This window comes from Zonotrichia albicollis, chromosome 2 (genome assembly GCF_047830755.1).
Source record: "Zonotrichia albicollis isolate bZonAlb1 chromosome 2, bZonAlb1.hap1, whole genome shotgun sequence".
Taxonomy (NCBI): Eukaryota; Metazoa; Chordata; class Aves; order Passeriformes; family Passerellidae; genus Zonotrichia; species Zonotrichia albicollis.
Window position 1 is genome coordinate 26998282 of NC_133820.1, and position 27611 is coordinate 27025892.

The following is a 27611-nucleotide window of genomic DNA, read 5'->3' on the forward strand; positions in this document are numbered from 1 at the left end:
GGCACTGCCTTGGTGTTAGCAACCCCTAAAGTCTTTTAGGGAGTTCTCTCTCTGCAATATTTAAGACAAAAGAGTCTTCAGTTCAATCTTCTAAGTGTCAGAAGTTGAAGAGCCCTTCATGGCCAAGTACCCACAGCAGTCACCAGTGGTTCAAACAGCAGCAGCTTTTACTGAACTACTGGATCAGGTACTGCATGTGACAAGGGCAGGTAAAAGGAGATTTCTACTACTTGGACTTCAACAAAAGAAAAAAGGAGGTCAGGTATAGTGTTTCAGTCCATCCTCAGGTACTTCTTTTCCCCAGGTGCAGGACTTGGCATTTCCCTTTCTTAAACTTCACAAGGATTCTGTTGACTCATTTCTCCAGTCAGAGTCCCTTTGAATGGAAGCACACTCATCAGATGTATCACCTGCTCCTCCCAGCTTTGTGTCATCTGCAGAGGGTGCAGTCTGTCTCATCATCCAGGCCACTAATGAAGATGTTATGCAGCATTAACTCCAGAGTTACAGCACAAGTGACTGACCTCAATCATGCCTCTAATCACAACCCTTTCAGTCCAGCAGTTCAGTCAGTTTCCAGTCCACCCCACTGTCCATTGATGTTTTACATATTTTATCAGTTTTTCTACAAGGATGTTATGAGAGACAGCATTGAAAGCCAGCATAGATAACACCCCCTGCTCTCCCTTCCTCCACCAGGTCACTTTTATGATCTCATCATAGGGAGGCATGATCTCCACTTCGTAAATCAATCCTCAAGCTCCCCTACAGCTTGCTCTCCTTCATTTGTTTGGAAATCATTCACAGCATCACTTCCCCAGGCTCTGAGGTGACGCTGGCTGCCCTGTAGGTTCTTGGATCCTCCTTTTTGCCCTTCTTGAAGAAAGCAGTGACATTTGTCTTTTCCCAGTCCCTAGGAACCTCCTATGATCACTGGCACCTTTCAGAGATTAGTGAGAGTGACCTCACAGTGACATCAGCCAGCTCTATGCTGTTATAACTTACATAATTCAAATCTAGAAGAAGCAACACATTCCATGGATTCCAGGATTTTCAGGGAGGAAAATACCTCATCCTTAGTTATATGTGACAGTAAACTTTAACCTTTGCAATTAAGGTAAGTCAATGCTTGATTAAATATCATATGTTTACTCAAGTTTTGACATGCATGACAAATATCTAAATGCAGCTCTGTGAAACTTCTGTAAAGTTACATGATTTTATCTTCCATGTGGGTTAGGTGTATTCCATCAGATACATTCTAGTTTTAATTTCTCCAAGTATGGCTGCTCTGCTCCTCCTGTTTAGATACATCACATCCTACATTTCTCCACTGAAACTTTGAATACTGGACCCGAATCAAACCCACAATACAAGAAAAGATTGAGATGTATGGCATCTATACTACCCTCTGAGAATAGGGAGTAAAAGATTCACAGTTCTAAACAGAAAACAAGCAGGTTAAAGTAAAAACAAGTTCTCTTGGTGGTGTGATCAGTCAGGGAATCTACTGGGCTGAGGTGTTATGAAATCAATAAAATTCACTACAGAATATGTCTATTTATACCAAATAATTTTCTACAGAACAAAGAAGTTGGATACTGATTTGATAACAGAAGGCCAGAGAGAGGCTAATTGCAATTGTTTCAGATATGTTGGAAGGAGCAGCTGAGTTTATACTCATGTTTTAATGTGGTAGAGGCATAAGTCATCTCAGTTGGAAAGGCAAAAGGATGCCAGGCCAAGGGGATGTGGAGCAGAAGTGTGACATGAAAGCCATTCCTTAGTGGAAGACTCTTGCTGCATTTCCAACTCCACTAAGTAGGTTGGTGAGAGGTGTTGTCCCAGTTAGGCAACTCACCAAGGTGTTCCCATATATTGAGCCTTCCATCTCCAAACAGGCTGGGTGACAATCTTTTACTACCACTCCTGAAACCAAACAAGTTAATAAATACATTATTTTAATAATAGGCTTCATTAATAAGATGTGAAGACCTGAGACCTGCTGCAAGATCATCGAAATGTTGGTTGAAAGGCACCTCTGAAGGCTGCTTTTCAGTTGGACCAGGTCAGCACTAGACTATGTCAATCTTGGCTCTACCTGACTCTTGAAAAGCCTCAGTGACAGAGATTCCTCCACTCCTTTGGACAAGCTGTTCTACTGCCCAGCTACTCATTGATTTTATTTTCTCATGCTCAGTCTGAACCTCCCAAGTTTTAAACTGAGCCAATTGCTCTGTTAGACCCACTGGCAATGATAAGTTTGTCTCTGACACTTTTCTAATGATCCTTCAGACACTTGCAGGCTGATGTTATGTTACTTCAGAGCTTCCTTTCTACCAGCTGAGTCCAATGCCTTCAGCCTCTCCTCAATAACTTTCTTACCAGCCCTCTACTGAACACTCTCTAATCTTGCCCTGTCTGTCCTGATCAGAGGTATCCAAAACTATTTCAGGCATGGCTTTACCAATACCCAGCAGAGACAATCAGCAAATTCCCTGTGATGTGCTGGCCATGCCTCTAATGCACCCCATGAGAAGCTCCTTCCAGAAGATCCATGGGTTCCTGTGCTGTACCCCACAGGATGTGCCCTTGCCAGCCACTTCCCACTCTGTACCCATACATGGGGCAATTCCATGCCAGGGCAGAACTTCATCCTTCTTAAAAGAATCATGATGTCTCTGGCTGATCCTTGAGCTTTTCAGGGTCCTTCTGGGTTGAACCAGCAGCTGCTCCCCAAGTGTTACCTGCTCAGAAGCTCTTGGATATGGGCGCCAGTATTGATCCCAGGCTGCTTTACTGATTACCAATCAGATATTGAGTTAGTAATTGCTACCCTTGCAGCTTCCAGTTCATCCAAACAGGTGGTTTGTCCAGTCCACACTTCTGCTGGTTCCAGAGGGGAAGGGTGGGGAAGGTGTTGTCAAAGCCATTTTCAAACCAAGGCATGTTGCAGCCACCACTCTGCCCTTGCCCACAGGGCCAGACATTTCATCACTGCAGGCACTCAGCAGGTCAAGCATGGTTTGCCTTCCTGGGCTGACTCTACTGATTATGTGCTCCCTGATCTTTCCATTGACTGAGATGTGGCTGAGGGCAACCCTCAACCCCTTCCAACCCAGACCATCCTGTGATTCTGTGACTCCTGTCTTCCTTCTTGCCTTTTTTTAAGGATGAGGACTGATGGTGGCTTCACAGTCAGGCCCACCAGGTCTCCCAGTAATCTTGGGGTGATTCCCATCCAGCTCGATGGATCTGAAGACACAGAGCTTCTCTAACCTCTTGCTCTTGCATTGCTGGCTGCCCAGTTCCCTCCCAGTTATGTCTGTACAGGCAGGAATTGAGGAGCTTTGGCTTTGGCTCTGAAGAAAAAGGCAAAGAAAGGCCCTGAGTTCATCAGCTTTTTGGTTAATAGCTGTTGTCACAAGGGGCCTCTGTCAGTAGAAGTCCATTTTCCCTGAACTTGCTTTTCCAATTAGCAATCTCCATAATTTGCTTTGTTCCAACCAGCGCCCCTTGGCAGTCTCAGCTCCAGCTGGGCTTTGGCATTCCTGGTTTCCTGGTTTTGACACCAAGTGCCTCCCCCTGTGGGTGGTTTTGTGTCTGTCAAGTGGGAATGGTTTACTTAGGACATTAAAATACATTTTTTTAGTTTGGCTAATCTAAATCACATATAAGAGATGATCATTCTGACTCCTGCACACTTTTGTTCCAGTAGGTCAAGACTTATGAATAAACATAGGAAAATTGCTCCAACTGCAGAAGCAATTGGCAGCTAGCAGGAAGACATAGAAAAATGTCTGAAATTATAACCCAGTTAAATGTGATTAATACAATATCAATAAAACTGAATGGAATTATTTTGGTTTTTAAAGATTTAGAAGGAAAGTGCAACTTGATAATGAAAGGCTTAAGGTTGGTCTGCCATTGGGAAACATTCTTGGAAGAGGATCATACATGCATGCACACACAGAGTAGTTTGAGGTCTGAACTGGGATCAAGGCTAATTTGATTGATAAAAGCTTAAATTTTAAAGTAGGGAACAAAGCTGGGAAAGGTTCATGTAATCTGCATGATGATAATGTAGTGAGAAAGGAATATCAAAAGGTCAGAGGAATGAAAGTGCCAATACTGATTTATGGAGTGGGAAACTGCTGGCTAAAATTTGGCCTCTTGTGGTGGCCAGCATGAAGACATTGGATTGGTAAAACAAGACAGTGGATCCAAAACTACTGTGTCAGAATGCAAAACTAACTAACACAGATACCTGTGGAGGATTAGCAATTGTGGCTGGAAAAATAGAATGGAATTACATGCATCATTTAGGAAATACAGAGGAGAAAAAAATATGGCAAAACATTATATTCATTATACATGAATGACTTCAGAGAAAAGAAAGGGATGGTGTGAATAGCAGGAATCATGTTAAAGTAAAGATTGTAAAGAAAAAGTTAGAAAACACACAGTCCTGTACTGGAGTATCCAAGAGAGCCTGGGAGTTGGAATTAGACAGGGCTGTAGATGTCTGTCATGTCAATTGGAAAAGAAAATAAGTACCTTTAGCTCCTCTATAAATATGGACATATAACATTGTCAGACCTATTCCTAAATGTGCTAACAGACCTCTACACTGCAGTGAGAAGATATGCAAGAGTGCTATGAAAACTTCACCATAGTTTTCTTATATGTAGAAGAAATGTGTAGAATTATTAAATACTTTTAACTTCAAGAAAGTAATTTCCATTACTTTGATTTGAAATAAAAAGAAATTCTGAAATGTCAGAATTCTCATAGAATAGAAACACTGGTTTTAGCCATCATAATTTTCCCCAATTAATTGTGATAGTTAAAACAGGTTGTATCCTCAAATTGAGCTTGAAGACAGAGTAAATAACTTCTCTCAAAAATATCACAAATTATTTTAAAAACAAGAACGTTATAATATGCAGTAAATATATATAAAAGAGGGAATTTAGAAAATACATGCTAGGTGTAATTCTGATTTTCAGTGGGGGGAGAGGGAAAGCTAAAAAGCTAGAATTCAGAAAATAAACAAAATGGCTACAAAAACAGCATTATGCATTTCGAATCATCCTCAACACTATTTCCACAGAATCTCTCATGCCTATTTTTATTCAATTTTTAGCATTTTAAATTTTTTTTTTAAATTTAAAATAGTCTCTCTTATGTTGGCTACCGAGGTTTATAGACATGTACCAAAAGCATACACTGTATTTACTGAGTTGTAATTCCTATAAAATTCAAATCTAGAGGAAGCAGCATGTTCCATGATTGGATTGGCAGGGAGGCAGAAAATGGAGTGACCTTTAACCTCTGAAATTAAACTAATGTTTGGTTTATATCTGATGTTTAGTTAAGTTTGAAACACATGACAACTATCTAAATGCAGCTCCATGAGATTCCTTGAAGCTGTCATTTTGTCTTTTTAGCATATCTAGTTAGGATTTTTTATGGAATGTTTACACATTATAAAATGCAGTAACCGATTTTTCTCTTCAGAGACAGACTGAGTAATTTGTTGTAGCTGTGTTGAAGGCAGTGTAACTCAGTCTGAAAATCCATTTCATTCCTGATGAACAAGTTTTATCAATAGACCCTCCACTTTTGTGTCAAAATGCCTGGTGTAATATTTTATACTAATTGATTTCAAATTCTGCTCAACCATTTTTCAAATATTGCTTGCTTAAAAATTATTGATTTCATTTTAATAACCAGGAGGCCTTCATACTGTAACCATCTGCAGGCACAGTCTGATTTACCATGCTTTGAAGCAGCCACAGAATCACTGGGACCAGCATTGCTGCCTCTGTGTCTGAGTGTGCCAAGTCACATGGCACAACCCTTGTCTGTGGAATTTAAGGAAGAATGAAAAATTGATTATAAGAGTAAATAAAATCCTCATCTTTTTACAAAGTTCTTTCTCTCTCTTTCAATAAAAGCAAACTGACTTCTACTTCCCTATGCTGGGCAGATATTATGTATTTCCTTAAATTATATCTGCATCCGTCATCGATTCCTAAAAGGTAAAAATTCATGAATGTTTATGATTTAATAAATCACTGAAAATAAGTTATGAAAGCAGACCTATAGCACACAGACTTCTCTCCTAGAATTACCATGTCTCTCCCAGAGAGGCTGAGGCACTGGACCTGGCAGGCATTTAGGGAGTGGTGAGCACAGAGCAAATGTCTCACTGTGACTGTGAGGCACTCTGGCTGTGCACTTGCAGTGCTGCCCATAAAGTTCTGTGCTCTCAAGACCACATGACTGTTTGGACGACCTGGTCTATATGTTGCAGAGGTTTTGCATCCCCAGGGTATTGGAATATGAATCCCAATATTACGAGTTAGATTGTGCCTGGGCCAGTCTGACCCTCGCTGCCAGGCCGAAGGAGGCATCTGTGGTGTATCACCCCAGAGACACCTTTAGCTTGCTGGTGGCTGCAGCCAGGCTCTAAACAAGTCCAGGCTTGTTAGGAACTCTGTTTACCTCAGGAGGAAAGCTTCAGGCGATGGTGAAGAGAAAAAGGAGAGGATTCTGCTGGAGGGTTTAATATCCAGAGGTTTATTCCATGGTTACAGAGGTCTGAATCTTAGGAACAGCTCCAACAGAATAGCGGCCGCATGGCCTGATTCACCTTTTAAGCTCCTGGGCAGGGGGAGGGGGGGGGTACAGGTGAGCCACCAACCAGGTGGGAGGGGCAGGGTCTCAGGGGAGAATGACAGCTAGACAGGCCAATGACCCCCAGGCCTGAGGGGCATCCTTTGAACTTGACCAACCACACGACGCCTTGTTGGAATGTTAAGCCTGATTGACAGGACTCACTCAGCAAGGGGGCGAGGGGGGGAGGGGAAGAGGGTATTGGCACACCTGGGGAAGGGACCTGAAAGTTTAAAACATACCGCAACACCAGGGTAGTCACGATTTCCCTTCTCTTCAAAGAGACTGAATTTATCATACTTGAGATGCTAGTTTAACAAAAAAATAAAAAACTAATTCTCTACTGACTGACTGACATCTGATGCAGTATAATTATTATTCAATGATAGCTAAACTTAATTAGTTTAAGGCTATTTTAGGCATTCAATCAGGGTAGAAACATTTTAGGGTTTGATATTCCATAAACTTGAGAGCAGTGCATTATCAGTCTGAGGTAGGAACATTCCTGTCCAAGCTTCTCTCCTATATAAGATAATCCTCTCTTGCATGTTCAGTTGAGTTATTGCTGAGGGAAGAATATTCCACTTCCTGGCAAAGTATCCTGGTGCAGTTGAACAAAAGTACTACAAATAACTGCAAATCCTTCAGGCAAATATCACTCACTTCACAGGTGGTGAAGAGAAACAGAAAAATATTTCTATGGCTGCAGGGCAGACATTCTTCCTTTCCAAAGCAAGACCTATCTTCTCCTGCTTCCCCCAGCAAAGGTAAGACTGTCACATCCTCTTAAAGCATGAAAAGCTGACAGAGCTTTTGCCTTTTCTTTGCCTAATACTGCAGTAAATAACCTTTAGTTGCATCCCAGATTCAAAAGCAATCCAAAACTCATTACAATCTAACTTGTTCTTATTGCCCAATGATACCTGCCCACAAATCTGCAAAGCAATTAGTAACACAGCTCCTAAGATTCATGGCTCACAAGGTTTTGAATCTGGAGGGGAATAGCAGGCATTTGGTGGCAGATATTTAAGGACTTATTTACAGGAGAACTGGAGAAATAATAAATACCACCCTTTCAATGAAATATTGATGCCAAAATAATCAGTTTAAATCAGTTTAAATCAATGTGAAATAGGTTTGTACTGCATTCCACTACTGTTGATCCCATAACCACGCTCAGCAAAGCAGGGTGTGTATACAGGGCTATGTTTGTACATGACTTGAAATGCCTCTGCTGTCAGCAAATAGGCACCAAAAGACAAGGTGATGAGAGAGTTCCTCTCCTGCTCTATTTTCACTTATTTTTGTGAAGATCAACCCTGTTACTGCCAACCTTTTCCAAATCAAATAGCTATGACTGAACTTCAAAGGATAAAAGTGAAAAGTGTGAGGCAAGTGAAAATATGCCCCTGGTTCAAGGCATTTGGAGAGTACAAAAAAGCACATATGGCATAGGGTATTGGGGTATGTGATTTATCAATTTAACATTTAACAATGTTAAAAACAAATCTACTTAAATACGAAGGAGAAAGAACACACTTTTCACATGTCAAATAACAAATAAAAAAGCAATCCATTATGATTCATCTTAAAAATTATTTTAACACTAGGCTGATATTACTCACTGAATGACAGTTCTTGATATATGTATACACAAAAATAAAGCAGACAGATGTAGTTCAAGCTTTTCCAGACTGAGTTGCACATTGCTCCTGCTCTTCAATTAGGAGAAGATGCCTGTGAGTACCTGTGACTTCTTAAACAGTGAGAGATAAACAGAAATTGAAGCCATTTCACCTGGGCAAATTCAACTATTTTTTATTAAAATATTTTTGACTAAAAGGTAGAAGTCCTTCAGAAATACAACTGTGAGTTCTGATTTCAAAACTGTAATTTTGAAAGAGAGCACCACTTTGCTGTTGGTTTCTACCTTCAAGACTGCTACCACCAACACATTCCTTAGAAAGATTTCAAGCTACTGGAAAAAAAGATTTTCTCTGTTATCACAATGGTCCTCAATAGTTTATTGACTCAGTGTCCATGATTTTTTTATGTAAGATTGATCTCTCATGAGGAAGATTTCTTATCAGCCAATTACTCCATGAGTGTTTCTGTCCTTTCATAGAACCATAGAATAGCTTGAGTTGGAAGAGACCTTTTAGAGCTCATCTAGTCCAACCCTCCTGTGGTAAGCAGGGGCACATTCCACTAGACTGGGCTGCTCAAATCTCCATCCAACTTGGCCTTGAGCATTTCCAGGGACAGAGCATCCACAGCTCCTCTGGGCAGTGTCCATGTACCTCACCACCCTCACCAGAAAGAATTTCTTCCTAATATCTGATCTAAACTTGCCCTCTTTCAGTTTAAAGCCATTCCCCCTTGTCTTACCCCTATGTGACCTTGACCTTGTAATCTATTTTAGGGGAATGCTTAAGATGCTGGGTTAATATTTCAACAATCAGGAACAACTATATTTAGTTATACCCACCACCTTTCTTCAGTTTCTGATGCATGTGCTGAAATACTGTCTAACTTCTGACTCATGTTCTGTTTATCTCAGAGAACACCTGATGAAGAGGAGCACTTCTCTTCAGATGGCTTTGCACTGCTTGTAAAAATACTTTGGGCTGAGCACTGCATTTCATCCAGACGTTGTGAGGCACTGGACTTCCAAGTTTCAGCAAAGGAAGGATGATTTTGAAATTAAAGCAGACAAATAGTGCCTGGGAGAAATGGATTTACCATCTCTGACAAGCAGTGTTTGCATGACACTGGGCTAGTTGCTCCAAGTGAAATCCCCCAGGGAGACATTCTACTTGCCTTAACTTTTTTTTGGGCACTCAAATTCTTGGCTATTGATTAAAAAACTGTGGACCAACATAGATTTGTAACACTGTAAATTTGGCTAGTTTGCTCAGGACTGACTGTTCTGTTTTCCTTCAGAAGCATTCCTAGGGTGGGATGGCTTTGGTTGCATAGATACCACTGTCTCAAAAACACTGAGAAAAGAAGCCAAGATTCTAAAATTTAGATTACACTTTTGACAGTTTTTATCTGAATGTCTGTTAAGGTGGCCAAATTATCATTCTCTCCAGCTTTTTTTCTGTCTGCATCCTGAGCTGACTGTAAGAATTTACTTCTCTGCCAATTTACCTCTGATATTTTCACAGGCTTAGGCTGAGCACCACCAATCTGCTCTTTGTGCTCTTTCTGCACCTTTTTAAATAAAGCATCTCCTCAAAATGTGTGGGAAGAGACGAAAAAGAAATCCAAAATGGTGTTGATTTTAACAGTGCACCACACACCTTAAAAGAAAGAACAATGCTTCAAAATTGTTCAACAATCTAGAACAAGTGTTACCAGAGCTTCATTCATAGCAGGACAAACTGGGCTTCAGATGAAGAAAGCAGAATAACCAAAGTATCTGCAATAAACACTTTCCAAAATGGAGTGCTCGATGTGTGCCTTGCACAGATGAAGTTCTGTGCTGGGAAAATTCCTGCACTGCTTTATAATTTCTGCCAGAGAGCTGCTGATCAGAGACTGGTAATGCCCAGCAAGCACACAGCTTCTCCCTGCTGTGTCATTGCCCTTGCAGGCAGTGCTGCGATAATTCACACTCCTGGCCCAGGACATGAGGAGAAATTTTCCAGTCCCTCAGCAACTAAAGACTATAGGATTGTGTAAGAGTTGTGTAACCCTTCCCTATCACTCAGAAGTGGACCCTCCCATTGCTCCTGGTGATGTGCAACCTCTAGGATCCTTTCCTTCTGCTGAGAGGAAGGGCCATTAAAGGAAGATGGGCTGTGCAGAGTTAGAGAGGAACATGGTGAAATCCCCAGTTCTAAGCATGCAAATGCTGGCTGTAGTCCCACCACAGCTGGGAAGGCCCCTTTTGCTTCTATAGTCAAGAAAATAATCTTGTTCTGTAAACTATGGGTAAAATTGAACTGTTCATTATTTCCTTTTTGAAGGTTGAATATTAAAAAATGTCCCAGAGTTCTTCTATTTATCGTAATGAAAGATATACAGACATGCTGAAATTAGCTCCTGACTCCAGGTATAAGTGCATACCAAAGCTTTGTAAATTACCCTAAGTAACCCACTACATCTAATGCTTAAATATCTATGAAGTATTTAAAGTCAAACCTGAGCAAGAACAGTTTTGCTCTTGTTTCTGAGGTGCTGGTGGATGCACACTGTATTAAATCCACTATTCCCTGCTTTAAAACCACCTGCCAGCCTCCACAACATAAAAGAATTAACAAACCACTACAGACAACTCCAGACACATTACCTTCCTTTAGCTCTTCCCTGTGTGCAAAATATGATAATAGTACTACTAAGAAGGCTGCTGTAAAGTTAAATTTATGAATGTTTTGAAGGAGTTATAAGACTACCACAGGAAAGTCATCATGGAAATTAATTAACCTGCCTTCAAGGCAGGGTTTGAAGAATGTACAGAGAATATGACATGAAAGATTCCACTTTACATGATGAAAATTAAGAGAAACATTGAAGAACTATACATTAATTAAAGACATCCTTGTATTGAATGAGGCAGGAGTCTTGTGGAAAAAAACACTCTGCAAAGGTAATTTAAAAAGTGATTCATATCACAAACAACATACAATACTGTAGGGGAGGGCTTTGTCTTTGGAGGTCTCATGTTTTCTGTATAGTTCCTTAAGTTTTCTTTAAAATCTCCTTTTTATATTTTTTCCATGGCATGACTGCAGATCTGAATGCTGTGAACCAACTATCAGAGGAAATTAGAGTTGTAGGAGAATACTTCTTTCTCCATGTGACATGCTGTGCTTATGGCTTCATGACCACTTGAGAGCCAGCACTTGGTGGGCTCCTGTTCCTCGGGGCAGATTCTCCAGTGCCCCCATCTCCTTTCAGCCACTGCCTGAATATCCTCCCTCCCTCCCTCCCTCCCTCCCTCATACCCCTTTCTCCAGTTTCTGGCCATAATCTTCCATCTTTTCATCCCTCACATCCATTCTCTGCTGTCCTGTTTCCCAGTCCTGGAAATTCATCCTCTGTGTTTCCTTTTCCTCATCACTAAGCCCATATATCTTGCACTGAGACCAGCTGTTCTTTCCCATGTGTTCATCAGATGCCAACAGGCTGAAGATTAATTACTGTCACAGGAGATTCTTCCTTCTTTTGGTTTTGTTGCCAAAGGAGACCCTGGAAATTAGGAGGAACAGCTACAGTAAGAGAGGTGGGGTTTTCCTTCTGTAATGTGGCCAAAACTGTGTAATTTAATATTTAGACAGGTAGAATAATAAGTGGATCCCCGTGATATAGGGTTAGTGGGAGAAACAGCTGAAATGAAAACATCATTTGGCACGTTCAAAATGTGGCAGAGTTATAAGCAATGAAAATTACATATTTCATTGATAAAGCAACATTAGGAATAATTATTACTATATACACCAGAAACCCTAAATCTTTGTGGCTAAACTTTTATTGAGGTGTGTGAACCCACATATGACAACACCACTTCAATGTCTAGATGGAAGAATTGCTGCCCACCACCCCAACAGAAAAATTGCCTCCTAGGAAATAGGAGACACACCAGGAAAACCAAAGTAAATGCTGTCCTCATTCTTCCTCTCATATTGACTATGGTCTCTACTTTCAGGCGAAGAATATAAAGGCACAATTGCTCGGCAAAAAGAAGAAAACAAAAGGAGTGAGAATAAAAAGTGGAAGGGTTAAATTTATCTTACATTTAAATTTTGGTAAATTGGCAGTGAAGATGGGTCAATAAGGGGCTTGGCATGTAACCCCAATTCTGGCAACGTTTTGAGCAGGAGCTGCCCCAACGCCGCAAGCCCTGGGGCTGTGTGCCCTCCCCTGGCACTGCTGTGTCCCAACACGGTCCGGAAACACGAAACCAGTAATGGGGGAGCAAAAGAAGCACACAAGGTGTGTGTTAAAATTTTTGGGGAGGGGAGTTAAACCGCTAGTATGCGAGTGATGAGGAGAAACAAAGATTATGTTAATTTCTCCCCTTCTAACACCGAGTACAAAATGGTCCTGCCGCTGCAGGGCCAGCCTGGCCCGAAGGGCACCGGGACCGCAGCCGGATGGGGAGGACACGGCTGTGCCTTTCCCCGGCGCCATCGATTCACCCGAGGCCGCACGAGGCTGCAAACAGCGGGCGCAAACACCTGGATGGAAAAATCTGGGAAAACGGCCGGATCGGCCCGGAAAGCAGGAGAGAGCTCGTTGTTCGGCTCTGGGGGATAACCCGAGTGAAGGTGCCCGGGCCCCGCAGCGCCGCTCAGCAGCCCCCGCCCGAGCGCAGCCCCGCCGCCGGAGCGCTGAGGGCGGGGCGCGGCCCCACCTGGGCAGCGGGCCCGCCCCGCCGTGAGGGCCCGGCCGCGGCCCGCCCTCGCTCCCCTCCCTCCGCCGCGCCGTCAGGTGCCGGGGCGGGCACTGCGCCTGTGCGGCGGCCGCGGGCGCAGCCAGCCCAGCCGGCCCCGGCGGGACGCGGTGGCGGCACCGGCGGGGAAGATGGCGGAGCCGGGGGCTGCGCGGAGCCACCCGCGGGCCACAGGTAAGGGATGGGGCCGCGACCCCGCGACGTGCCGGGGGACAGCGGCTCCTCTGCCCGCATCCCGCGGCTTCTCCCGGCGCTGTCCCGTCCCGTCTCTCGCCGCCCGGCGCCGGCGCTGCCCGAGCCCCGGGCAGGGGCAGGCGGGGGTCGCTCCCCGGCAGGTGCCGCCGGGTCCGGCCGCCATCTCGGAGGGATGGGGCGGCCGCTGTCGGTGGGAGCCGCGGCTGTGCCGGCGCTGGGCGGCCGCTCCCGAGGGGACGCGGAGCGGGTCCCGCCTGCGGCTCCCGGCGATCCCCGTCCTTGCCCTTTGTGGGGCGGGAGGTGTTTCCCATGAGGTGGCTTTTGTGCCGCCGCGATTTCCCCGGCCGCCGGCGGTGCTGCCGGGGCGGGCGGGCGGGCTGTGCCCCGAAGTGCAGAGCAGCGATTTGTAAAGCTCCTGCTCGGCGGTGCCTGGGCCTGCCTGTGCCGGTGCTGCCCAGCCCGGGCACAAACTGGTTGAGCGGGTATCGGGCGTGAGCACCGCACGCAGAGCCCTTATATAGATACGGCTCCTGGGTAAGGTCCCTCCTCGCTGCTGGGCGAACAGAAGTTTTCATTTCCGAGGATGAAAAGGGTGTGTGAGATGTGGTGGAGGTTGCTGTGCAGTGTGTGGGAGCAGCACCTGGCATGGGATCAATTCCCCAGCACCCTGAGGTGTTGGAGCCAAGGCTGGTGGTCGTGACCTTGGCTCTTGGCTTCCCGTGTAGGTGTTGGGGTGGGTCTGGCTGCTCCTGCTTCACACGACTGACTTCCCTGGCCTCAGTGTGAGATCAGCGGTGATTAAGGTGTTATGCAGGTGCTCATTACACTTTTACCTTAATTATCTGGTATGGAGCTGCTGCTTTGTGGATGGTAAACCATCTAAACCTGGTGCATAAGAGGGAATTCATTTCCCCGTTTGTCCTAAGCCACTATAGTGACTAAAAGTAGCTTTGCAATTGCTTTGGGAGATAAAGAAGGATTACTCTTCAAATTTATAGAGAGGGAATCTGACACTTTAACTTCTCTGAGGTAACACAGTGTGAGAAGCTAAGGAAGGAGCTGGAAACACCTGTGTTTGCTGCTCCTCACCCTTCTCCACATGCTGAGCAGTTGTGGCTTTTACTGTAAGGCTGTTGCTGTTGAGCAGTCATGCACTTCTAGGGCTTGGCTCTCCATTTCTTAGTGTTTCACATGGAAGACAGGAGGAAATTAATGCTCAGAATTCATATTTGTGAGGTTTTTTTACACCTCTTGTCTAAAGCATAGGGAATTCTTCCCAATATTCACTTGCTTTCTTCCCAGACATTTTTCTTTTTGTGTTTTTTTTTTTTTAAGTTTATACATTCTAACTTCAGAGGCAAGTGTTGTAAAAAGTGTTGTCATTCTTTATATTGACCAGTACATAATGTATTTTTCACCCTGTATGAGATGGGGAATCCATAGAAAAGGTAGCATGTACTCTAATTAGAGATTGTATCAAATGGATCATGTGTTGTAGGGCATGGGCAGGCACAGACAGATGTCATTACCTGTGGTCAAGCATTGGCATGTGAGCACTAATACCCAAGGAAGGCAGTATATATAGAGTGGTCTTGGCCAAGTTTGTTATTTGAGTTGTCTGCTAGAAGATAATACATGATGTGGTGTAAAGATTGTGCATGTGTGGGGTGTGTTACAGACAGCACTATGGATGGCATTTGATCTCCTGCAGCAGAGAATGAGGCTCTTTTTGTGGGACTTGCCAATTTTGTAGCAAGCACAACAGCTACTAAAGTGCATCATTAATGTGGATGTGGTCAGGATGCTCTCTTAATTCATGTTTGTATGTCTTGGTCCTGGAGTCCTTGCCTTGGTCCTAGGGATAGGAAGACTCTGACCTCTCTGTTCCAGAGTAAAATGCTCTTTCCCACGGTGTTCTCCAAAAGGATGCTGCCAACACCAGGCAGTGACTGCAGCCACTGTTCCCCTTCCCAAACTGTAGTTCTCTGGCAGCATCTGAGCTTTGATCTGTGGGATCCTCCAGTGCTGGGAGAATTGCTAGGATGGCAGTGCAAGCAAGGCACTTCACACTGTCTGCCCCGACCAAGCTGTAACAAACAACCCTGCATAATGGATTTTTTTTTTTTTGCATCTCTTGACTGCTAGAGGGGAGAATATTGTTAAATTGTTTCTAATTCTGCAAGCAAGGAGCAAAATTCTGTGGCACAAAAAAATAATAATTGCAGAGCTCAATTATATCCCTTTGCCAAAAATCAAAGGCATGAGGCAAACAATAGCTGAGAAGACACTGTAGGAATCTTTTTGTCAGGGAGAGTGTTAGGTGACCAAAATGTGGGCATTATTGCTGCTGCTGTCTATAGTAAAGGTAATGACTAAAGAGCATTTGAAGGACAAGTGGCTCAGTATTGAATCTCTTGTCTTCCTTTTTATTGCCTGGTGAGATTTGCTTAAAGTATGTGCTAGGAGGTTGAAATACTGGGCACTTTGATTTTCAGAGTAAGATGAGTTTGTTGGTTGTTTGGGTTTTTCTCCTTGTAGAAAACATGATCATGCCTAAAATAATTTAAGAGAAAAAATGATGTGCCATCCTAGACTGTATATCACAAAACCAGTTTGTGTGAAAGGAATTAATGTGTGGATTCCTTTTAAAATACTTGTGGGCTTTTCTTCTTGATCTCATTGCTTTTGCAAGTGATTTCTCATAATCCAAAATGATTTAACCAACATGTACTTACATTCTTCTTTTTGTACTGTACTGTTGTATCTCATATATGGACACTCAAGGTTGTTTATCCCCAAGGTTAATTCATGTGCTGATTTTCATATGATGTTACCATTTGCAAGTATTGGCTTTAGTTCAGGGCAGTTTAATACACTCTCAAGGTTACTGTTTTGGTATTTAAAGTATTGGCTTTGTCCTTAAAAAAGCAAAGTCAAACCTCTTCCCAGTAAAGTTCACTAAACAGCCGTGAAGAAAAATGTCTTGCCTTTGCATTCCAGGGCTGCAGCAGTAAAAGGAAGGTGTATCACTTGAAATGCACAGGTTAGGGAAGTAAAGCATCTGAAAGCTTTAGTGTTTATAGGACAGCTTTGTACAGTGTCACAGAGCTCCATTTGCTTTGGTTCCTGGTGTATCCATAGCAGTGGAAATGCATCAGGAATCTTGATTGAACATTAGGTAATTATTTCTAGATGTGCTAATTGAAGAAGCATATATGTATTTAATGTTAATGAAACCATGTATCCTGTGTGATGATACTGTATGAAGATTTATGTAGTAAAGCTTTTTAAATCTCATGAGTAAATAAAATGCAATTATAACTTCTTTGGTTATCAGTCACTCAGTGTATGTGGACCAAAACTGACAGGTGAAATTCTTAAAAAATCTTGTCTGGCATTATAAATGCTTTCTAAGGCTACAGAATAAAGCAAGGCTTTAAATTCTGTTCAATTCTGGACTGCTTAGATGATTGGAAAAAACATCTTATTTCCTTCTTGTGTGTTTCACCCTTGCAAGGTCCCAGTGTCAGGATTATTGAGTAGCTTGTTTGGCTTTTCTCTTTTACTTATCTTGACCACTCCTTGTGAAATCAGGTTTTTGCACCAGTTCTCTGATAGGGCATTGCAGCTTCCAGCCCTTTGTGACTGACTCCAGCTGTTGAGCAGATCCTAGAAGCAGTAATCCTCAGTTCAGATTCTACATCAATTTATACAATGCTTTTTTGTTTAAGATACTGTTTCATGGAGTTTTTATAAAATAACTGGACTGTACAGGTCCAGTTATTTGTAAGATGAAGCTGATCAGGAAGCTAATGCAAATTTTGGGAATGCTGACTGCATTTAGTTACTTGTATTACACACTCAGATTTAACTTTCTTGTGGACATCTACTGGTTGAGAGGGAAAATCTGGATAATATGCTTAAATACTGGAAGGAATAGTAATGCTCAGCCAAGATTATTGGAGTAATCAAAAGCAAAGTTCAGTACTGTAACTGGGTTCATTTTAATCTGCCTGTTTTAGGTCATTTTACATAATTTCTGAGTTATTTTGCTGTAATTGACTCGTGTTTGGTGTTTTCATCACAATTTGATATATTGCTGGTGTATTTTCTGTGCCTGGAATTAGTGCATGTAGGAACATGGTATGTATTAGTTTTCCCAATGTGTTCAAGCAGCTTAACCAGTGAAAAAAGTGACTTGGGTAGTCACATTAGCCTGGGCTGGCTTTAGATAGGATATTTAGAAATACCTTTCACTGTGTCTTATCTCCACAATGATTAATGATGATGCTGTGTCACTGTGCAAAGATAAGTGGGTTTCACAAAGTGGAAATCCATCTAACCATTTAAAAAAACCCCAAGATTATTGTTATGTTGTTTAAAAGACTAATGCATCTGACAGACTTTGTCATTCCAGTAGTACACTATTGTTTTTCTTACATTTGTGTCAAGATCCTAAAACCCTAGCACTCTCTGTGGATCTGAATGTTGTAAGAATCTTAGTAAAGTACTTCTTGTTGTAGTTGAATAGTAATCCAAATCTTTCATGTGGAATTACTTCTGGCTTTGAGTTGTCCTCTGTGTATGCACATATATAATGCATGTACATTTCAGGCTTTTTGCAGTTGTAATGAACTGATATATTCAAATGCTTGTTGGTCACATTCTTAGTTTTTGTAATTTCCTTCTTGTAGCTCTTAAATGCATTATCCACAGTAGTTACACTTTCCCATAATTATTTAATATCTATGCCCTCTATGATCTGAAGTTTTGTGAAGTATTGTGCTTCTTTTCATTTAATGTATTATTTGTGTGTGTCATCTTTGTTTGCCAAATGTCAGATCAAACTGTTTTGCCCTAAATTCTGGGACATCAATTTTGCTTTTGCACTGGAATATCTAAAGGCTTTTGCTGCTTCTTTCATGTGCTTGTGTCTGCTTTCCTTTGATCGAGGGGGAGCTGATTATTCCTGTAGTATTGAGGTGCTGCAGACAAACGCCTGCTTTGCTGAGATTGATAAAGCATTGCTGTGATCTTTGCATCAGCTTCAGTTACACAGCAGGTGTTTGTTGTTTTAGCAGCTTTTCAGTGAGGGGCTCCAAAGCAGTGATGGAGAGAAGAGTTATTCCTGATGTTGTGCAGGGTTTGCACACTTGTGCTGTGGTAGCTGTTTGCTTAGGCATGAGCTTGCTTTCAACTGTTTTTCTCTGTGTGCCAAATGTTTGTTTTTTTTCACTGTGTTTTCATGTTACTTTTCTTGGCATAAAGATGCCGATAGCAACCTTCTCATATTAATGTTTCAATTTTGTTATATGCATTCCTTTACAACGTGTAAAATGCAACTTTTGTGTGTTCCAGTGTTACAGGTCTGTGCTTTTTGATTGGACCAGTTGGAAAAAAAATGTTGAACTCAATTTCTTCTAATGATTTAACAGAAGAGATTGTTTCCTGTGCATCATATGTTTAACTTTTTGAGCCCTGGACATTCAAATCCTTTTTTCTGGTTTGTGAAAAATCTGTAAAGTCTTATTTTCTGTATTTTGAGTACAGAAATAGATGAAATTGTCCAAGCTTTCGAAGTCAACCCCTTTAGTAGTAATTCAGTAGTAATTACATGTGTTGTTTGTGTTCCTGCTTGCATTTGCCTTCCAAGAGGACCAGTCCATGGAATATGTATTAACTTGGTGTGAAATGATGAACATTTTAATCTGGACTGTCTTCTCCATTGTTACTTCATGCCAGAGCCAGGTGCCTTGTTGGCTTTGTGCATGGTAATGCGTCAGCTTGCACAAAAATGAAAATGGATTTTATGCCCCATGACCTTAACACCATCACAGGTGTGTTGTGCATTCAACCAGTTTAGAAGAAATTACATGAAGCTTCATAAATCTGGTTTTCTTTGTTGAATAATTTATCTTAGATACTACTTTTTCCTAGCAGTGATTTCAATAAATAACATGAATGAGAATTTATCACTTCTGCCTGAGATTTGGATAGGATGGGAATGGGTGTGTTGGATAAAAGTACATGATACCATATATCAATTCATGGATGCTACTGAAAAACATATAAAAAAATATTAAAGAAAACAGTGGTAACACTACTACAGTTAGTACAATTTTGTCTGTTTTGGTGCCAGATGCTGGAGGATGTGTTGAGGTTTTGTTTCACTTAGGAAGATCTCCAACTATGCCTTGCCCAGTTCAATCCATATGAATTATCAAATTACTTGTTTCGTGCCAAGCAGAAGCCATCAAGGCTTTGCTTTAATTCAGAAAAATGCTCATTCAAATATTTATAGTTTGAAATTAATTTTGCTCGTGGGTGTGGAATACTGAAATTCTTCATGTGGCTACAATCAAAAGAGAAAGATACAAACTTTCCAAAGGTGCTGTGCGTGCCTGGGGCTGTAACCACAGCAGGAGTGCTGAAGGGGTCCAGGCAGGGCTCTGCTGCCTTCTCACTTCAGTGATAGATCAGGTGAGAGCTGGAACACTCCAGTTTGAACAAACTAGCCTTGATTGTTGAGTTGGAATAAACTTGCAATATCCAATTCTATTGGGAGTCAATTAAGCTAATTTTGAAAACACTCCAGCCACGTGAAACAAAAATATTTTTTATGCTCCTAAGTTTGCTGCATGACAAATCACCCAAGAAAGGCCCTTTCCTTTTGTCTCAGAAGGGAAAGCAGGACATGCTGCAGTGTTTATCCACACATCATTACTGTGATTTTTACATATTTTAAGTTAAGGGATTTGGTTTCCCTTCCCATGGGAGGGTGGTATCAACAAATGGGAAGAGTTTGCCTTTTGCTGGTGACTTGCCTGCATCTTGCCAGTTTTCATTCCCTTGTTTGTGTTGAATGTGGCATCTGTGTGTGTGTGTGCAGACCCACTCTGTGTCAGGGGAAAGAAACCTCATGGAGGGAACTGGAATGTGCTGTTGGATCTCTTAAAGTGTTGATAAACAGTGAGCAAATTATGGCTTCCAAAATAAATGGTGGATGAGTTTTAGTTCTCCTTTCCCTCTCCTGAAGGGAAGGGAGCCAGTAGGGCTTTACTTTCATGTGTCTTGACTTTTGATACCATGCATCAGCCCCAGGACATATTTTTCCCATGTGCTTAATGGTCTATTAATAGATGTATTTCCATTGTGTTTCCTGGGTTTAGTGGCTCTAAGTGCTGTGGTTACAAGTAAGCATGGCACTTTTCAGCAGTCAGAGGAAGTGGTTTTAATGATGCAGTGAAACAAGAGGGTGACTTTCCGTTGGCACAAATGAGTTTTTGATGAGGTTCTGGATGTAAGTGCTGCGTTGCAGGGCTGTGAGCCAGGGTGTGTTTCATGGCTCGTTGAGGCCAGGTTATGGCACTGAATGAAAATGTTTGAGCCCTGCATAGGGAAGAAATGGTTTAGAGAATGTATTATGGAGAAAGGCTGCTTTTTTATGGCATTATCAAGTTAAAGAACTGAAAGAAAACTTGAAACAGAAATAACTGAACAGATTGAGGCATTTACAGATAATGTAAATAACTTGGTTTTTGTAATAATTTTTATATTCTATAAGCAGTTTTGCATCTCTTTCATGCCTTGCACTATGTTTTCCTTGTTTTGAGTTGGGTTTTTTTTGCCTCTGAGGTCTTTGCAATCTCTGTTCTTATAACAGAGCCACTGCCATTATCCAGTCTTCCTTTAAGTCTCATATAGCCAAAGGATGTAATAAAAAGTAGCCTATCTTTGAATTTTAATACATTTAATCTGTGATGAAGTTGTCCAAATAATGTGTGAGTGGCCCTGAAAATCATGTTACACAGTACAAGCACATCCACTTTCAGATCCAATTTTTGTCATGGTCTGTTTGAAGTGCTGAAGGTGAACTGAATACTATAAGAAAAGTCTTCATGCAACCTCCTTGTAGTGAGTGCTCCCTAAAGCATAGTGACAAGCTTACAGGCCATGTAGCAAGTGAAAAGGTGTTTAAAATAGCACAGTGATGCTCCTGGAAGATCACTAAAATCTCTGGTGATAAAAACCTCTCCACTACACAGACCTTCTGGTGCCTACTTGCTGATAATGGTGCATCTGTGCTTTTGATAAAATGAGACCCTACTAGGATATCTCTTAAGATTTTAGAAGTTGGCCTTTTATTTTTCTCTCTAATGGTGTTTTCTTCCTTCCCTATTCTCATCCACTCAGTCCTGCCTACAAGGTCATAAGGGTGGCCACTTTGTGAGGGAAACTTTCTCACTGCTGTCCTCCCTGATGCCTAGAAACAGGCATTCATGGAGGGGTGTAAGATCACAGCAAGTATCCAGTGTGCTTCCTACAGTCCCTCAAATTATGGTTAGAGGACTTAGAGATGTAGAAAATACATCTTGACTATATCTTCTGTGTGTACATATTCCCATGCTCTAGTTTGCTTCTTGCCCCAATTTCATAATTACACTCAATACAGTAATTCTTGCTCTTGTGCCCCAGCAGAGCTCACTCCATTCCATCCAGCCTAGGGAGGGGAGGCAGAGAAAAGCCTGATGGAGGAGACTGGGCCCTTCAGATGGGTTCCAGCAGGAATTTACCTCTCACCAGCCCACCTGCCTCCTGCAGTAGGACCCCAGAGGGCTGAAGCAGCTCTGAAGTTTTTCTTGTGGCAGCTGCAGGGCAGGCAAAGAGACCATGAATAGGAAAAAGGTGGAAAGGAAAAGAAAATGCATTCCATGCTATTTAACCTCTGCTTCAGGCGTTCCTGTTCAGAAATAGAGAATCACCATATCAAAGAGCTCTTTGAAAATCAAAGGTAACAAAAACAAATAGGGTGAGGAGTGTTTTCCTAGTCTTCAGAGCAGCTCTTGGTTAATGTGCTGCAAGTGTGATATACTTACTTAAGTTATAGACTTGGAGAAGTAGAGGGGCAGAAGTCCTCAAGATGGTTTGTTAATGGCTATTTTACACTGAAATGAATCCAGACATCTCCTGGTGATGCATGCATCTTGAGAAATTCTGGTCAAAACCTTCATGGTATAAAATAATGGAAGATGTAATTTTCGTATTCTGACCCAATGGCTGAGAACTGTTGGATCTGAGGAGCAATGTTTCAAGCTGATTATATTATACACTCCTTCATAAATTTGTAGAACTGAAAAACCCCAAGAAATAAAATTCTTAAAGGAATGTGGAAAACTGCTCAGCAACTAAAAGCTAGCTATAATTCCAACATTTTAGATTTGAAAGCATTCAGCCATCCCTATCTGTTTCCAGCTGCGTAATCTAGCCCATTACCTTGTACCTTGCCAGAATAAACCAAATTTGTTCTTCTTGGGTGTTGTTTGGTAAAAAAATGTAGTTTCACCATTGTCTGACAGGTGCCAAGTGCTGTTATTGGGGAGCAGTGAAATAAATAAATACACATATTTATTTGTAGGTAGAGCTAGAGTGACATTCTTTGAGTATACAGTTTGGGGTCTTTGGGAATTTCTTGTGTCAAAGTTTACACAAACTGGTAAAAACTGATGGTGTCAGGTTTGTAGAGGAAAAGATTTTCAGTGTGCATCATCTAGCTCTGCTTTGAGAAGGTGGTACAGGATTTGGCTTCAGGTTCTGGACTTATTGAAGCATGTTACACTGAAGTAATCTGCCCCTAAGTCTTTGAATGTTTAATCAGGAACAAGAATCTCTTAATCTTCTGCTGCTAGTCAACTGTCTCCTTTTGATTCAGAAATATTTGTTGCATCAATAAAAAAGTACTAAAAGCAAAGACAAAAATATTTCTTTTTTGCCTGTTAGATAATCCTCTTGCCTATGCACAGGAGCAATACCAAAATGTTTGCTTGCTTGTTTGGGACAAGTTAACTTCAGATCTCATTTGTATTCTCAGGCAAGAAGTTCAGATGCTGATCTACTGGAAAAAGGAAGTGTTAGTTTTGTTTTTTGTTTATAGCATTAATCCTCATTAAGTAGAGAAGGTGGTGTAGTTGGCTGTTAGTGATGGTGGGTATAGAGGCTCTTTGTCCCTTTGCCCATTAGCCCAGATGTATCCATTCTTTCTTCTACTGTCAGCTGAGGCTTAGAGAGCAGCCTTCTTGTGTGTGTGTACACCTACATTTCCCTTCTTCCTGACTTCTTCTTACATGTGCAGGACAGCATGTGGCTTTTGCTGCATCCCCAACTCCTCCTGGCCTCTTCCAAAATATTTACTGCTTTCTATTTCTTCAGCCAACTCAACCTACTTATCTCTCTCCTCTTTTCCCTTGCTATGGGTAGGCAGGTTTTTCAAGCCCTGACTTTGTATCTTTTGATTTGTATCTACATGTGAAAGAAAATTCTGGAAGAGTGTAGGATTCCCATGTACGTGCTGGCTTTCAGCCTGAGTGTGATATGGGGCTCCACATTCAGCAGAGCTGCTCTGTTGCCACAGTCAAACAAAAGCCTTTCCTTGTACAGGTGTGTCCTGAACTTTGCTCTGCCCACAATCAGTCTGTGTCTAATCACCCTGGCAAGGAGCTCCACAGGCAGCTGCCTTTGCTGGGAATCCTGCAATGAATGTCTTTGCAGTGAGGCGAGGTTCGTGCACAGATAACCTCTTGTTATGAGACCAACCAATTACAGTCCAAACAAGCAAAGTTCATTGCCCATCAGTCTGGAGAAGGAGGTTCATGGTATGTGGAAGTGGAGAGGAGAATAGGACAAGTGAGTGCAGGAGCACTGAGGTTCTTGAGGCAGCAGCTGGTTCCTGCTCTTACAGACACACAGGATGTTGGGGCCCAACCTTTTGTACTGGGACCCAGCCCCTGTGATCTTTTACTGCGCTGCAGGGTGGCAACCACTGGTCAACTCATTTCAGGTTCTAGAGAAGCCCTAGACAATAGGGTGGGAATAAAAATTCAGATGTCTAATGTGCTTTGAAAAGTATTCTAGTGGGGTTACTGGCTTTGCAGGGTGAATATTTGCCATATGGTTTCAAGAACTGACTCGGTGAAGTTAAGACACATCTCTTGGGGTTTAGAACAAAGTGTACAACCCATTGATGGGTTTTGGTTTTTCTTGCTTATATACAAAATAACTTTCACCTAATGAAGCAATTTTATTTTATTAACTGAGTAATTTTATTAACTATAGTTGTAATCGTGGAATTCCAGATTAGCAAGGGGAAAAAAAAAAAACTGGTGTAAAAAAGAAATAAACAAAAAAACCCCAACCCAAACAAAAATCTCCTTCTGACGTATCTTTCATGTCAGTATGTTTTGGATGTATACTTCATGATTTTTAAAAGAATAAACCAAGAGAATTGCTGACGTGTAAAATCATTGTATGCAGTTTTCAGATTCCTTGTAAATGCTGGAGATAGCAATCTTTTGAATGCATTCTTGCAATAATTGCTGAGTATTAATAAATTTCTGAGTTCATTTAAGTAGGCAGGTAAGACTTTTCTCCTGTACTGCTGTTAATTTGTTCTTAGGTTTTTCACCTGGGTTTGCACTGTATAGTAAAGATAAATGGCACTACTGGTTAGCTTGCATGGAGAAACATGATGCAGTCTCCACTTTCCTTGCTTGAGACCTTCCTTTGTCAAGGAAAAATGTCAGATGAAAGCTTGCTGGAAGAAGTAAAAATGCCAGCTATAACACTTGGCAAGCTTGGATTTTTTGTTCATGGTATGGTGGGATTTATGGCACCAGGCTGTGGGCACATCTGGAGCTAAATGAGCAGGCAGGCACTTTGCTGTGACTCTCTTTGCAGGGACTCTGCTGTTACAGGCTTCTGCCATTTCTTTAGTGGAAAGGAATTTAACAGTGTCAAGTGTATTGTATCATCAAAGCAGTGGCAGCTTTGCTGTTTTTCTCTAAGATTTTTCTGGAGAGGAAGAGATCCTGCTGCCACCTACAGCATCAGCAAATCCCAGATCTGTTCCGAGCCCATACATGCTGTCCTTCAGTGCTTCAGGATTTCAGTAACTAAGATACTTAGGGGTATGCAGTAGTTATCTGGAAAAGCACCTTTTCTCTTACTTAGCTGAGCTGTGCTTCTCACTGGGAGCCATAACTGGAACCCACTGTCAGAACCTTACATGCCCAAGGGCAGATTTTTTTCAGCAAATTTGAGGGGAAGGGAATTTAGGAGGCCAAGTACAACTGCTTAGTTTCAGATTTTAGAGCTTTCAAAGTAATTATAAAAATGTTCTTGTTATTTAGCTTTGTTTTATTTGACTTGACAAAAAGTTCAGTGCCATATAAATAAGAGAGGGGAATAAGGTCATATTTTGTGTGTTATGTAAAATATCATTAAATTTTTTTTGTCTTTGAAAATAGGATCTATTATATCCTATTTATAGGGTACAATATATCTGTATAGAATACAGATTGCCTGCTAAGTATAGAGAACTATCAGCTCTTAACACTTTGCTTGTAGCATGAGAGTGTTTGCTTTTTAAAAGGGCTGGCAGAACAAATTGCAGACAGGAGGAGTGAGGGGTTTTGTGTACAGCACAGACATAGAGGAGATGGAAAGTTAAACTTTGGAACAGAAAACTGTGGAGAAAGGTGAAGATTTCCTTTACTATTTTCATGTCTTCTCTTTTAAAATACAGTGAGATGGAAGGTGGTGTAGTTTCATTTGACTGACAGAATGAGAGTAGTAGTCAAATGTGTTTTGGCAGAGGGGTTTTTAAACTGTCCTTAGACATGTTTGTGGAGGCAGGGGTGGACTACAGAGCAGTATGTGTTGGCAGGAGTAGTAGGAACAGCCCACTTGATTTTAGGAGGAGTTGGAAGGAATAGGTATGAAACTACATTTTTTGGACAAGGAACATAAAGCTGAAGGTAGCTGAATGCTTGGAGAAGGTGATAAGTGAAGAAACTGTAACCTCAACAAAGGTGAATCTTGTACCTGATTTCAGCAAAGTGAGGAGGTGTGAGGCCTCTGTGGTTCAAAGCTGAGACACTGAACACCCACGTGTCTTGTGGATGGATTTGTGTTGGTGTATAAGCAGCATGGGGTTAACCTCAACTTATTGCAGTGATGGAAAGCTTTCAGTTTCAGAAACCTACATTTGAACTATATCATAAAAATGTTAATAATCTGATTTTTATGCCTTTATTAACACTACTGTAGCCTAAGTCTTAAAGCATGACTGACATGAACCGTAATTGAGGTAGCATGCCCAGGATTGACAGCTCTGATGTCAATAATAAGGAAAGAATCCAGTTTTTCTTTCATTTTTTCTGTAGAAGTTTCTAGGTTCTTCTGAAACCAAATAAGATCTCTGCTTCAGCTATACTTGGGTAAGTTCTGGCACGTTATTCAGTGATTTTTCTGTGCAGCTGCCTGTTTCTGAAGAACATTGTCAATGAGGGGAAAATGGCAGGAAGCTCACACTGATGTCTTGTGTGGGAACAATAGAAAAGGGTATTATTTGGTGCTATTTACATATAGTATGTTGCTTTGGTAGCTCATGCTACCAAGACATGGCTGTGGTTCTGTATATGTTATCAATAATGAGCAATTGGTATTGCTTTCCTTAATCCTTCTGAAGATGCATTGATTTTTTCCCCTCCAATATTGAGTATGTACTGTAAAAAAATCTTCTTTATTAGTTGAGGTCACTAACTCATGACATTTGTTTTGATGTTTCCTTTTCTACTTAGCTTACTTATTGAGGCTTGAGTTTTGCAAGGAAGACACATTTGCTAATCAGTGACTGAGACTTGATCTTCTAGAAGGGCACAGAGCTCTTTAATCACTTCAATTTTAAAAAGACAAAAAATATGTTGGAGAGGAGACAAGACATTGGAAAGTGGGTGGGTATGTTCTTTTGGTTTCAGAGATGCTGACTTAAAAGCAAGAATGAAGCTCATTTTAGTGTTGAAGCTCTGAAAAACTATGGAGAATAAATAGGACACAAGCTAAAAGTGAGCAAACCCATGCTTAATAGAGAATAACATACATTAATTAAACAATAAACAGGGTCCATATACATTCTTATTCAGTGAAGAAATGTCATTATTAGAGAGTATTACATTGATTTTCATTGTAGTCCTGTTGTATATTTATTTACAAATGTAAAAACGTAAGGGTTTTGTGTATTGATTTTTTTCTTTCCTTTAGTCAAATCTCTGCTTGTAACAGGATCTTTTAAAAAGAGCATCCTGCTTCTGTTAGATGTTCCTGGAAAAGAAAATCAATGTATGAAGTTGCATACTGAAACATCTACTGCATTGACTTAGTAATCTTTAATTCTGCATGTAAACAGAAGGAAAAATGATGTTCAGTAAGACTGTTTTTTTCTTACAGTTTGTTGTTTTTCATCTTCTGGTAACAGGTTTAACTTCTGCAATTTTTATGTGCA

General features: G+C 41.4%; 1 protein-coding gene across 3 annotated transcripts in view; it reads left to right on the forward strand.

Annotated features, from left to right (window-relative positions):
• The first annotated feature begins 13028 nt into the window (after nucleotides 1-13028).
• Nucleotides 13029-27611, forward strand: part of MAP7D2 (MAP7 domain containing 2) — an 81719-nt gene continuing 67136 nt past the window's right edge. Inside the window, exon 1 of one of the 3 annotated variants that reach the window (XM_074534634.1) lies at nucleotides 13029-13255. In XM_074534634.1, the coding sequence (XP_074390735.1) occupies nucleotides 13213-13255 (43 nt within the window). In that variant the 5' untranslated portion in view covers nucleotides 13029-13212. The remainder of the gene's footprint in view (nucleotides 13256-27611) is intronic. The other 2 variants (XM_074534630.1, XM_074534631.1) reach the window with 2 other exon arrangements.